At 43.1% G+C, this 14008-nt stretch overlaps 1 protein-coding gene across 5 annotated transcripts in view; it reads left to right on the forward strand.

Moving 5' to 3' along the window:
• The first annotated feature begins 3788 nt into the window (after positions 1-3788).
• The window catches only part of CBLB (Cbl proto-oncogene B), a 246310-nt gene continuing 236090 nt past the window's right edge, over positions 3789-14008 (forward strand). For 4 of the 5 annotated variants that reach the window (XM_064273028.1, XM_064273029.1, XM_064273030.1 and 1 more), the window contains exons 1-2: positions 3789-3914; positions 5280-5461. In XM_064273028.1, the coding sequence (XP_064129098.1) occupies positions 5294-5461 (168 nt within the window). In that variant the 5' untranslated portion in view covers positions 3789-3914; positions 5280-5293. Of the gene's footprint in view, positions 3915-5279; positions 5508-14008 lie in introns of those variants that run through there. The other variant, XM_064273032.1, reaches the window with a different exon arrangement.

Consider the following 14008-nt stretch of genomic DNA (forward strand, 5'->3'; position numbering starts at 1 on the left):
TTAACCACCACAAACTGGATTAGAAAACCAAAAGGAAAAATACACTCAGCTTCTCTCAGGCTGAAAGAACTGAAGAAAAAATTCAACCCTTGAGCTTTAATATCAAAGAATTCTAAGGCAAAATATTGAATGATGCAGGAAGCATCGAAAGAAAAATGGAAGGAATATACAGAGTCACTGTACCAAAAAGAATTGGTCAATGTTCTACCATTGCAGGAAGTAGCATATGATCAAGAATTGATGGTATTGAAGGAAGAAGTCTGAGCTGCACTGGAGGCATTGGCAAAAAAGTAGCCTCCAGGAATTGACAGAATACCAGTTGAGACGCTTTAATAAATGGATGCAATGCTGGAAGTACTCACTCATCTATGCCAAGGAAATCGGAAGACAGTTACCTAGCCAATTGACTGGAAGACATCCATATACGTCACTATCCCAAAGGTGATCCGACAGAATGTGGTAAATATGAACAATATCATTAATATCACATGCAAGTAAAAAATTTGCTGAAGATAATTCAAAAATGGTTGCAGCAGTACATCGATGGGAACTATCAGAAATTCAAGCTGGATTCAGAAAGGAATTGGAATGAGGGATATCATTGCTGATGTCAGATGGATTTTGGCTGAAAGCAGAGAATACTAGAAAGATGTTTACCTGTGTTTTATTGACTATGCAAAGGCATTCGACTGTGAGGATCATAAGAGACTATGAATAATATTTCAAAGAATGGGAGTTCCAGAACACTTAATTGTGCTCTTGAAGAATCTATAGTTAGACTAAAAGGCAGTTGTTCTGAGAGAACAAGGTGATATTGTGTGGTTTAAAATCAGGAAAGGTGTGCATCAGGGTTGTGTCTTTTCACCATACTTATTCAATCTGCATGCTGAGCAAATAATTCTAAAAGGTGGATGATATGAAAAAGAACAGGGCATTAGGAATGGAGAAAGACTCATTAACAACCTGCGATGTGCAGATGACACAACCTTGCTTGCTGAAAGTGAAAAAGACTTGAAGCACTTACTGATGAACATTGAAGACTACAGTCTTCAGTATACCTCCTTTATACCTGGACCTAAAGAAAACAAAAATCCTCACAGCTGGACCAATAAACATCATTGTTACTGAGATTGCCAAGGATTTCATTATACTTGGATCCACAGTCAATGCCCATGGAAGAATCAGTCAAGAAGTTAAAGGACATATTGCATTGGGCAAATCTGTGGAAAAAGACCTGTTTAAAGTGTTAAAAAGCAAAGATGTCTCTTTAAGGACTAAGGTGTGCCTGACCCAAGCCATGGTGTTTTCAATCACCTCATATGCATTCGAAAGCTGGACAATGAGTAAGGAAGGTCAAAGAATTGATTCATTTGAATAACGGTGTTACTGGAGAAGAGTATTGACCATACTTTAGACTGCAAAAACAAACAAATCTGTCTTGGAAGTACAGCCAGAATGCTCTTTAGAAGTGAGGATGGAAAGACCTCGTCTCAGGTACTTTGGACATGTCATCAGGAGGGATCAGTCCCTGGAGAAGGACATCATGCTTGGTAAAGTAGACGGCCAGCGAAAAATACAAAGACCCTCAACGAGATGGATTGACACAGTGGCCGAAACAATGGGCTCAAGCACAGCAGTGACTGTGAGAATGGCACAGGAGAGAGCAGCGTTTTGTTCTGTTGTACATACACAGGGTCGCTATGGGTTGGAATCGACTCAAGGACACCTAACATCAACAAACATGTATGTGTACATGTATGACATACACACATGTACTATATAAAAAATATACGTGTACTTATATGTCTAATAAACACATACCACGAAACCTGTCATTTCTTTAACATGATGTGCTTGATGCCATAAGCAGTGTCATTTTCTCATTGTCATCTCTTAAAGTTGCATAACGTAACATAAAAGGAACGACATATGCTATAACATGTATTTTAATTCTTCTACATTCATCCAGATATGAATATGAGTCATATATTTAGTTATAATGTTACCCTATGGCACTGTTTTGCTGTGCGCTGAAGAACCTTTTGTACATAGCTTTCATCTTTTTTGGATTTAGTTTAAAGGTGACCCAGTAAGTTTTTCTCTCTTGCAGTCTTCCTTTAGTAGATGTAGGTACTATTTCTATTAGTAAAGGAGGTATGGATGGATGGAGGACATACTGAGAAGGTGAGCACTTTTGCAGATGAACACAACGTGAAAACAAGGAACTAATCCATAAATATTGGCATAGAAATAATAACAAAGAAAAAAAAACAGAATTACTTCCGCAACTACATTTTATCTTCCGAGTGGCTGGAAAGAGCATATTTTCTGTTTTTCACAGAGTGAAAATCTTAACTAAATTTAGAGTTGTAAAGCATGTTTATAATAAGTCAGGACTCTTCACAGAAATAATCACAATATTAAAGTACTTATTTAGTTCGAAAGTCGTTAGCACAATTGAGAAGCATTTGATCAGGTTAACTGGTTTGAGAAGGAGTAGAGATAATTAAAAACAAAACAAAAGAAAATACCACAATATCTGAGAAGCCCAAGGTGTAAAGCGTATTCAACACTATCAACTGCAAAGTAAGGTCCCAAGCCTGACAGTCTAGAAGGAACTGTTAGTAGCACGTGTGGTAGGGTAGAAGCTAAATAGAAAGACAAGGAAGAAAAAATAGAAAGACAAGGAAGGCATTTGTTTAATCTTTGACGTCCTTGAAAGAAGAGTCCCAGCACTGTAGATATTTCATTTTAAGACTAGCCTTTTCCAGGGGAAAGGGATGGAGCCACAAAAAGATTGAAAATGCTGGGAGAGAATGACAGATATAATAACGCTGTTTTTAAAAATGAAAAAAAATCTATGTACAGTAAAGGTAACTCAGACAAAATATAAAAGCTGTTTTCTGTCAACTTATGCAGAAACCTGGACTAAATAATAAGGTGCCACGAGTCTACCAGAAATTGCTTGGGCATAATCAGCAGAGGATAGTTAGCCAGCATTGTCCACCCATTTGCTCTTTCATCAGCCTGATGGGGGAATTGCAATCCCTGTAGGAACCAACGGTAAAAGAGGAACGACACTCCCTAATTTAGGAAGTTTTGATTGGCAGTCGGCTGCAGCCTCTGTCCTACTCTAGGTGAGGATTACGCTTCATCGTAGGTACTTGGTGACTTGCCCTTCTTTACAGTCAACAAGAAGCAATAGCTTAGTCACGTTTGGCTGCTGTTCTGCGCAGAGACTTTGGCAGCCCTAGGGAGACACATTTCTCCAGCCGGACCCGCCCAGACCAGGGGAGCAGCACCCTCCAGCCACTACGCTGTTGCTATGAGACAAAGGACGGGAAGGTAGGCGAGCGAGGCAGGAAGTCCCGCCTCCCAGCCCCGGGCCTGAGGCTCCCCCTCGACGTTCACGCCCACCTGCCACCTATTACGGGCGAGCTCCCTAACGCCTTGCATCCCTTCCTTCACTTCCTTTCCCTTTTGCACTTCCATTCTAGGGCGAGTGCAGGCCCCGCCGCTTCCCTTCGAGTCCTCGTTCCTCTGGGACGCGCGGCGACCGCCCTTCCTTCGGGGCCATTGTGTACGCTGGAAGACGTGGAGGGGGCGGTAGCGCGCGGAGGCGGGCGCCTCCCGCCCATTGGCGGCGCCGGCCGTCGGGCAGGGCGCGGGCTCCCGGGATTGGCCCAGCCGCGCGAGGCCCCGCCCCCGGCCCCGCCCCGCGGCGGGTCTCGGCGTGGAGCGGGTGGGGTGTCCAGCGAACCGTCTGCTGCTCCGCTGGGGCGCGCGGCGTCCGGCGGCCGGGGAGTCGGCAGCGGGGAGAGCGGCTGTGGCGCGGTGCGGACGCTCGGGGCTGCGTCTCCACGTCTCGGCGGCCTGTGCTCCGTGCCGCTCGGGCCGGGGACGGTGCTAGTGCGGTGAGTCCGCGCTGCCCGGGGCGCATGCCTGTGGGTCCGGGGCGCGCACACGCGTGTCCCGGCCACGGACGGCGCGGGGGGCGAGGCGGGCAGGGGCGCCGGGGAGGCTGGCGCTGCTTTCCGGCCGGGCCGGGGCAGCCAGGCGCGGGCCACGGAGGCAGAGGGGCGGCCCCGGCTCCCAGCTGCTGTCGCGGCCGCCGGCCCGGTGCGCTCAGGGGTGCTGAGCACCCAGAACCGGGCCGGGCCGAGGAGTGGAGCCGGAGGAGAGGGAGCCGGGCGGCCGGAATCGCTGGCGACTCGGGAGTGCGCTCCGGGCCGAGTGCGGAGAGTGGAGCGCTTGCGGGGGCGCGGGGGGCCGTGAGGCGCGCGGGGGGCCGTGGGGGGCGCGGGGGGCCGTGGGGGGCGCGGGGGGCCGTGAGGCGCGCGGGGGGCCGTGGGGGGCGCGGGGGGCCGTGGGGGGCGCGGGGGGCCTCGGGGGCCTTGGGGGGCCGGGGGGGCGCAGGGGGCGCTGGAGGCCGGGGGCGCTGCGTCCTGCTGTGCCCAGCGCCTTCCCCTCACCGAGCCCCGGGGTGGCAGCGGAGGGGCTGGGCGGAGAGGAGCCCGGGCGTCCCGGAGGAAGCCCGGCGACTCCCCTGCTCCGCGCCACCCCCGTGGGCGAGAGCTGGGAGCGCCAGCCGTGCACTCTCTCTTTTCCATGCCCTCTTCTGTGCGCTCTTCACTCTCCCTTTTAAAAAGCTGTTTCGGTGGCTGCTTTATTTGGTTCTTTACTTGGGGGTTCCTCCTCACCGCGTTAAAAAACTGTATGTGTGTCCGTGCTTGGCGCTTTGAGCGGGGAAAATCCAGCTCCTACACCTTTGTTGACAACAGACGTGCCCCTTAGTCTTGTGTAGAGTAAGCTTTACGTTTCTGTAACTTGGCGAAAACTAACAGAACGAAAGGGAGGTTTCTTAGTGAGGCTCCAAGATACTAGCTAGGGCTTCAGTTGTTTAAGATACTGAAGTGTGGTTAAGGCAGGGAGGGTGAGAACGCTGTGTGTTCTTATGTACTTGGAGGAAACCTATTTAACTTTTTTTTGTTGTTGTTGTAAATTGGGAATTAATCAAGCTTTTGCACCTTGAAGTGTGAGGAGACTACCTCTTTGACTGTTAGCGTTCTGAAAGCAAATTTAGGGTTGTTGCTCCCACATGCGCTGTGTGTAAAGATTGGGGGTGTAAATTCACACAGTCATTGAAAAGTTGGATTTGGAACCCTGAGTTTTGTTCTCATTGACCGAGGATGTAATGGGTATGAGTAAGCCTGTTCAGTTTTCTGTTGGGTAAGTATTTTTGGAACAAACTAACTTTTGTTTTTCTTTATCTTTCAAAGAAGTGGGATTCCAGATGGCAAATTCTATGAATGGCAGAAACCCTGGTGGTCGAGGAGGAAACCCCCGGAAGGGCCGAATTTTAGGTATTATTGACGCCATTCAGGATGCAGTTGGACCTCCTAAGCAAGCAGCAGCAGATCGCAGGACTGTGGAGAAAACCTGGAAGCTCATGGACAAAGTGGTGAGTTCTGCCAGACTCTGCCTACGCTTGGTCCTGTTCACCCAGGGTATGGGTTTTCCACATTTATTTATACTTCTAATTTCAAATAATTATTATTATGGCAACGGTCTTTTGGTTTTGGGTGACTGTTTTCCATACATGCACTGTGAATTTTGGAAAGTTAGATTCAGAGCAAAGATTTTTTTTTTTTTGTATAGTTTGTCCTACTCTTCAGGGTTCAGAGTTCCTCTATATGACTCAGATATGCAAAGCTTTTACTGTTGGCTGCTTTTGTTGGTGTATGGTGTTTGCAAGTGTTTATTCTGTCTCATGTGAAGTTATATTGCTGTAAGATAACAGAGTGCAAACAAGTAGTTTAAGAAAAACCTCTGACCGAAAGCTCCTGACAGCCACGTGTGTGCTGCCGGGAATATTTACTTGAGAAAAAATCAGATTAGCCCGTAAGTGAGGAAACAGACACTTGAGAGGAATAGTTTCCATTTTGATATTTGAGAATTCATCTTCATTAAGAAACTTTTCTGTTGTTGTTGTTAATGGTAGAGTTACAGTTTCTTTCATCTGCTATTCCATTTTCAAACAGGAAACCTTTTTGATTGCACATTGTTTATCGTGAAAGGAAAATTTATGTTGGGGTGGTGGGACTGAGAGTGCCAGAAACCTCTGTGGTTTCTGCATGTTGACTTCAGATGAACCAAAATTTCATGAGAAGAAAGGAAGCAAGATGTCGGTGTCCAGAAGACTCTAGTTCAAAGGGCAACCTGAGTACCTTACAGGGATCTAGTCAGAGAGCTGGAGCTGTCAGTGTCCTGTCTCAGCAGGTAGGAAGGTGCAGTAAGTAGGACTGAAATGTGGCTTGCTGCTTTGCCAAGTGAGTAGCTCTTGAAGCAGTAACACTGTCCTGGACATATTGGTAGGTGTTGGTAGTACCGCTTGGCTTTACTTCATAGATTTTTTAGGGCTAATTACAAATTTAGTTGAGGATTTTCATAACTGTATAACTACACAAATGGATTTTTTTTTCACCCATGATTTCTTTGTAAGGATGTGCTAAGCCCTCTGTGAAGTCCTGTGGTGGCATCCACCTTTGCTTTGGCTTGCAACTGTGTGCAAATATTGGCCACAGAAGACTGCTGTCAGTAGGATTAGCACTGCAGGAAGGTGACGTGATTTACTTTATTTCATATGTTGGTGTAAAAAGTGCAGATGGATAGATGAATGGCGAGCCTGTCGTTCTGTGGCCTTTGGTGGTATAGACAGAGCCAGAATATTTTTGCCAGATAAATTCCTTTTGGGCTTCAGTGTGACCTATTTAAGCTTCTTCCAGTTTATTCAAATTGTTACATTAAAGTGCTCCAGACAGAATGATGTCATGGTGTCAGAACATTGCGACTTTCCGCATGGGGTCGGGTTTCGATTTCAGCACTGGATGTTTAAGAATGAGGAATATGCACTTTGGCAGAGTGAATATATTTGGCAGACACTATACTAACTCTCGTTGCTTTTCCAAAGATTATGCGGTTGAAGGTTACCTTTTTTGCCTGAATCATTACTTGGGGCTAAGAGAAGGAGTTCAGGGTTTTTCTGTACTCATCTGTTACATTCCAAAAAACCTGTTACCATTTGGTGGATTCCAAACTCCTAGTGACCCTATAGGTCACAGTAGAACTGCCGTATGGGGTTTCCAAGGAGTGCACCGAGTGGATTTAACTCTTGACCCCTTGGTTAGCAGCCAAGCTCTTAACCACTACACCACCCGGGCTCTGATCTGTTATATTAGTTTGCAGCAAATGGATCAGATTCTACAGAGGGAGCTACCCGTCTCTCCCCATCCCCTTCCTTGAGTGGTCAACACTTATAGATTTGTAAGTATTGGTTAGAATATCAAATCAGAAACGTTTATGTAAGGAAGTGGTCAGATGTAGTAACTATAAAGTCATCGCTTTTGAAACTTTAAAAAATCAATGGTGTGTATACTTTTGGTCTGTAACTGATTCGTAACATAAATTTTATCCACTTTTAATTATATGACCATGAGTTGTGGTAATGTAGATGGTTATTTGATAGTTAAGCATCCGCCATTGTTTGTTTTATTAACCCTTTTGCAAGTTTGGGTTTGTCCTCTCCAAGACTTGAGAAACTTGACTCACAAGATAAGCTATTGTCTGAAGTCTCCACTTAGTGGCAGTGGGTGCGGTGTTGGCGAAGGTGCGTTGCTGTGGTTTTTCCTATTCGTCCTCGTTATTTGTCAGAGATGAAAATTGCGTTCGTTTGTGAACGCATCCGTCCGTAGACTCGGTGGAGGGAAGTCCCATAAATTACTGTGAAACAGGTCCGTATGTGTGTTTCTGCCCTATCACATAGTAATAAAAAGGCACTGGTAATTTCTACTCGGCAGTATATTTTGTTTTATTGTGTAATGCAGAAGCATCCCCTGCGTGTGTTTATTTTTTCTTACTTGCCCGTGGTGAAGGAAGTGGGTCATGATATCAACATGGCCCTCAGGATAATATCAGAGCTTTATTATTAGTCCAGAAGTTAATTTTTTGGCACATTACCTGTTTTGCAAAATAACTGCCATAGGATGAATTTTGCTAGTGAATAGCAGAAAATAGTTTCAAGTCTAATTGATAGTGATATAAAAAGGAGCATTTAGTGTATAGGGTGAGGAGCCCTGGTGGTACAGTCGTTAAGTGCTCAGCTGCTAACCCAAAGGTCAGTGGTTTGAACCTACTAGTTACTCTACAGGAGAAAGATGGGGCTGTCTGGTTTGGTAAAGATTTACAGCCATGGAAACCCTATGTGGCAGCTCTGCCCTGTCCTATAGTGTCGTGAGTTGGAATTGACTCCATGGCGATGGGTTTGGGTTTTAGTGTATGGTTAGCATTTTTTCTTTGTAAAGCATTTTCACAGGGGCAGGTAATATAATACCCAGTGCCTATGAAGTATGATATGAAAACAAACTCCAAATTCACGTTGTCTTAGCTACTTAAAAGTAAAATAATTTATTTCACCGGGGATAGTGAAGCAGTCTTGAACTGTAGAACAAATATCTAGTAAGTGTGTAGTTTCAACGTTTGGCCTCTGGAATTTAAAATGGTCAGCTGAGATTGTAGTTCCAGCTCACTGTTACGTTTTCATAAGGTAGGTAGCTCACTGGTAGTGGGAGAGAGTAACCGCTCGGTTATACTGTCAGTAAGATGTAAAGTGTTTTGTAGCGGAATACCAGTAGCATAGCATTGGCATGGTACATGTACTAAGGTGGGGGAAGAATATTAACATATCACAAAGCATTCCATTTAGACATATTTTCTGGGTTTAACCATATATGCCATTGTAAATCTGGCCAAAATTTTCTCAGGTTAGGGGATCCCTATGTGATACAGCGACAGAAGTGTTAGTCCTGAAGATACATCTAGGTTCAAGTATACTCTGAATGTGGTCTGTTCCAAAGCTACTCAGGTAGGTTTCTTAAACACTTAATAAACTTAATAATCATTTATTGAGGACCTACTGTGTTCCCGGAGTCCTAGTGGTGCTGTGGTAAAGAGCTCAGCTGCGAACTAAAAGGTTGGCAGTTCGAATCCACCAGCTGCTCCTTGGAAATCCTGTGAGGCAGTTAGTTGTACTCTGTCCTATATAGGGTCACCTTGAGTTGGAATCAACTTGATGACAACTGTTTTTTGTTGTTGTTGTTGTTACTCTGTTCCTCCTAAGGGCTTATTATGGGAGATGCAAAGCTAAACCAGACGTAACCCCGCCCTTGATGCATCAAGGAGGTCAGAGAACAGCGTCAGAGCCAGGCACATGAACGGATAATTGCCATGTAGCATGGAAAGAGCTGTAATACAGACTTTCACAAAGTGCATTGGGAGCAGAGTAGAGAGCATCCACCTGCCATTTAAGAAGCCTGGTTTTTCTGGCCACTGCTCAGACAGAACCTGTCGACTCTGCTGGCCATTGCCTTTTAGAAACAGCGTTGTCGTGCTCTTGTTGGAATTGCTGAGGTGTGAGGGTAAGGAAGTGATTGCTGATCGGTGTGGTAGGGATAATCATTTATTAATGTGAGGTTCCTCAGCGTGGTTTTTACAGGAGCCTTAGCCAGGTGATGGAAAGGAGAAGAAATAGTTTTCCGTCTAATAGATGCTAAATGTCCTGAGCATACATAGATGTTCGGGAAAATAAAAAATAATTAATTGATGCTGAAGAGCAGAGCAAGTGGAGTATTTGCCTACAGTTGGTCTTGCGTCCTTGTTATTTATTTGAAATTATGTTTCTGAAAGAGTTTTTGAAAGCACTTAAAAAGTGAGGATGCCAGATAGCCTTTTCCTGCCTTGTACTTTCAGTACATTTAATATAGCTGTCAAGCTTGGAATACAGCTTTTTCCCTATATTTATAACTTCAGTGTGACCATAACATATTTTAAAGTTTGTCAGTCAGAGATGTTTAGATACTGATACTAAAAAACGTGGGTAAATACTCTAAGTTGAATTCTTCATACCTCTGAAAAATGCTGCATGTGGAGTAAAGCATTGGTTTTGGGGCCTGTTTGTTGGTTTTGAGCGTGTCACCTTCCTAGGGCCCTTAGCAAAGGAAACAGCATTTGTTTGCATCTTTTCCCACAAACGTTTCCTCTTCCTCCTGAGTTATTCTACATTAGCAGAATCATGGGCATAGTAGACTTGGATACATGGTTATAGCACATTAAGTGTCCAGGTAATTTTGTTTAGTACTGAGTTAGATTTTGCCTTTGTGCTGAAAGACATGAAGTGACCCTAAAGGTGGCCGCTTGTAACTTCTAGGAAGACCTTTGATAAACTGAAAGATTTAAAGGAATCCTACCAAGAGGTATCTTGATTTATCCCTATGCTGTTAGGCATACATATAATGGAAGCCTGAATCAGTTAGTAATCTATAAACTCTTAGAAAATTTTTACTATGCAAAATTTGAATCTACTTTTTTTTTTCTTTCTGAGTTACTTTATATACTGTGTTGATTTCATCTTCATTTATCCAGTTCTGACTCTGGACAGATAGACAATTATAAATAGCCATGCCATACAGTAGAATAATAAATGGTGTGATACAGTGTTTTGATGTAGTATGCGGAGGAGGAGATAAATGCCGTTGGCTAGGGGTGAAAAGTTAGTGTAGAAGGAAGCATAGACGAGGTGTTATCCAGCTGTTCTTTAGAGGATGGTTGGGATCCGAGTGATTTGGAGGACATAGCAGGCTGAAAAAATTATGGGTACAGGAGGTTGTTGAGTGAGAGAAGGTGAGTTAGAGAAGGATGATCCAAAAACCAAACCCAGTGCCATGGAGTTGATTCCATCTCATGGCGACCCTATAGGACAGAGTAGAACTGCCCCATAGAGTTTCCAAGGAGTGCCTGGCGGATTCGAACTGCCAACCCTTTGGTTAGCAGCCGTAGCACTTAACCACTACGCCACCAGGGTTTCCAGAGAAGGATGATAGAAGCTTTGAATGCCCTGTCAGAGAATTTGGACTTATTTATCTTGTAGACAACAGAGAACTGTTGAAGCTTTTTGAGTAAGGAAATAGAAACTCAAGGCTACGCTTTGGTAGATTACTCTCTTGTCTCTGAAGGATGGGTTGAAAGAAAAAATAAAAATAGGGAGAATGATCAAGAGGAATTAGTTGGCAAGAAATAATGAAGAGTTGAGCCAAAGAGTTGGCAATAGGTATAGAAAGTGTTGAATCAAATGAGGGAGACATTTTGGAGATTAAATCTGCATGTCTTGCTGAACCCTTATAGATAGAGAATGAAAAAGAAGGTTAAGTGAAAATGACTTGAGGTTTTCAGCCTAGTTGACTCTGAAGGCAGTGATGCCATTAATGAGATAAGGAAGGGAGGAAGAAAAAGAGGAAGCTTGGGGATTGGTGCATGGTAAGTTTGTTTTTTACTGTGTTGAGTTTGACATGCCATTTTTAAGGCAGAAAATTTAGTGCGTAGTTTAAGTGATGAGTTTAAACTACAGATACATAATGGTAGATAAGTATATTGTATATTGGAGTAGCATTTCAAGCTACGGAAGTGGATGGAATTTCCAAGGCAGAGTAGAAGGTGAAAGTAGAAAAAGTCAGAGAATGACTTTTTTTTTTTTGAGGGGTGTGTGTGGTCTATTTACAGTTAGATGGCAGAAAGGAGGAAGGAGCCTGTGAAGAGCAATGGTAAGAGGGGTAGGAAAAGAATTAGAGCTTACAGATTTCTTGAGTAGAAAGGAGGTAGTTTCAAGTTCTGTAGAAAAAACCGACCTGGATGAAAACTTAAGAATTCATTCACTATCATGATTAGAGGCCATTGTTGGCCTTTGTAAAGCAGTTTCACTCATGTGACGATTGCGTGGATAGTGCGTGTTGTAGAATTGTGACAACTCATGGAAAGAAAGCTCTGATGGCTTTAGGGTTTGAGCAGATCTGAAATAACTTTGTTGTTGGGGTGCTGTCGTTCATAGATTCATGGCAAGGGTGTAGGTAGGAAGCAATATAAGATGTAAGGAAAGAAGGAATAAATGAGGTGGTATCTTAGATTATGATATGGGAGGGGAAGGTTAAAATGAGGAGGAGGAATAACCTTCCTAGATTAATGTAACTTCCACTGAGACGAGAAAATTGAGAGACTATACAGGGAAGTTTTGAGGGAATTTGTAAATTTTTGTATTGGGCTGTCAGGAAGTGATTTAAACCATCGAATGTATAACATTTAAACCTTGTTTTAAAATTGTATCTATTACAATCAATATATAATTTAACCAGTCTTTTGGCAATTGAGTGGGTAAATAAGTAAAAAATTTAAATGGAAATCCGTTCTCATTTTTTGTATTAAGATCATCTGAAACACAAGCTGTGACTTAGATGATGTCGCAGCTATTTTTATCTACTGTTTGGATATTATTTAATACTTCTTATGTGTGTATAAATTTCTGATTTTCTCCTAGTAACAAAAGAAGCATTTTGGAAACAGACTTTTATAGCTTTATAACATATTAATATGTAAATAATTATTAAGCTCATGCACACTATCTTACAATAGCAATAATAAACGTAGTTATTAAATTAATGGTCTACTTCTTAAAAGATTTGATATTTTAGTCCTAAATCTTTTCGTGAGAGTCTTTTGAAGAGACAAGAAGATTCTATAAGAATGGCACATTACTGACTTGGGTTTAGAAACTTTATTTCTTGCTTTTCAACACAGAACATACCACACATTTGTAGGGTTTCAGGTAACTTTATGAAATAAAAGACCTTTAAACATTATTATGATCATCACAAAGTGGTCAGTGCCCTTGGTCTGATTTTAATTTTGTCTTAACAATGGCATGTAAAGGAGAGGAAAAAATACTAAAAAGTGGTGCACGTCTGCTGTGTGCCAGGTACTGTGCAGGGCATTCTGCACGTCCTCTTTCAAGGATTGTCCTGGTAAGAGCCTCCGTGGGGCAGTTCTGGATCCACATGACAGCACATAACAACAACAAGGTGGTTCCAGAAGTAGAAACCTGCCCAGGGCTGTAAAGCAGGGCCAGGTCTAGGTTTGCTTGATTCTGATATCTGTGTTTGTAGAATAAAGACAGTCAAACACACTGCTCCATGGAATGCTGTGATTCTTCCTCTCTTCCATGGGAAATAAAAGAGTATTTCCTCCTGTCTTAGTCATCTAGTGCTGCCATAACAGAAATACCACAAGCAGATGGCTTTAACAAAGAACAGTTTATTCTCTCACAGTCTAGTAGGTTACAAGTCCAAATTCAGGGCGTCGGCTCCAGGGGAAGGCTTTCTCTATCTATAGGCTTTGCAGGAAGGTCCTTGTCCTCAATCTTCCTGCTGGTCGAGGAGCTTCTCAGGGGCAGAGACCCTGTGTCCAAAGGACGGGCTTTGCTCCTGGTGCTTCTTGGTGGTGGTATGAGGTCCCCAACTCTCTGCTTGCTTCCCTTTTCTCTCTTGAGAGATAAAAGGTGGTGTAGGCCACACCCCAGGGAAACGCCCTTTACCTTGGATCAGGGAGGTGACTTGAGTGAAGATGGTGTTACAATCCCACCCTAATCTGTTCAGCATAAAATTACAATCACAAAATGGAGGACAACCAAATTGATACATATTTTTTGGGGGACACAATTCAATCTATGACACCTCCTATATTTGGTATTACCATTTTTTATTCCACTCCAGATTTTGTACTCATTTTTTGACAGGTTTATCCAGTCAGTATTGGTATGGATATTCTGTTTGTAATATTGCATACTTTTTCTAAGAATTTCTTTATTTTTTTCCTTTCCTCATTTTCTTCCTATATCATGGCATCAAATATTTGTTGAGTATCTACTATATGTAAGGCTATATTAGGTGCTGGAGATTGACCAGTGAGCAAGACAGATATGTTTTTCATCATTAGGAAAGTTGCATTCTCATTTGCAAGAAAGATAGTGAACAAATGGATATATAGTTGATATTTTTATTATGTGGTTATTTAATGAGTATTCCTAGATGTGTCTTCTAATGAAACCTTCATTGAAAACCATAAGAAAATT

The sequence above is a fragment of the Loxodonta africana genome, chromosome 20, assembly GCF_030014295.1.
Source record: "Loxodonta africana isolate mLoxAfr1 chromosome 20, mLoxAfr1.hap2, whole genome shotgun sequence".
NCBI lineage: Eukaryota > Metazoa > Chordata > Mammalia > Proboscidea > Elephantidae > Loxodonta > Loxodonta africana.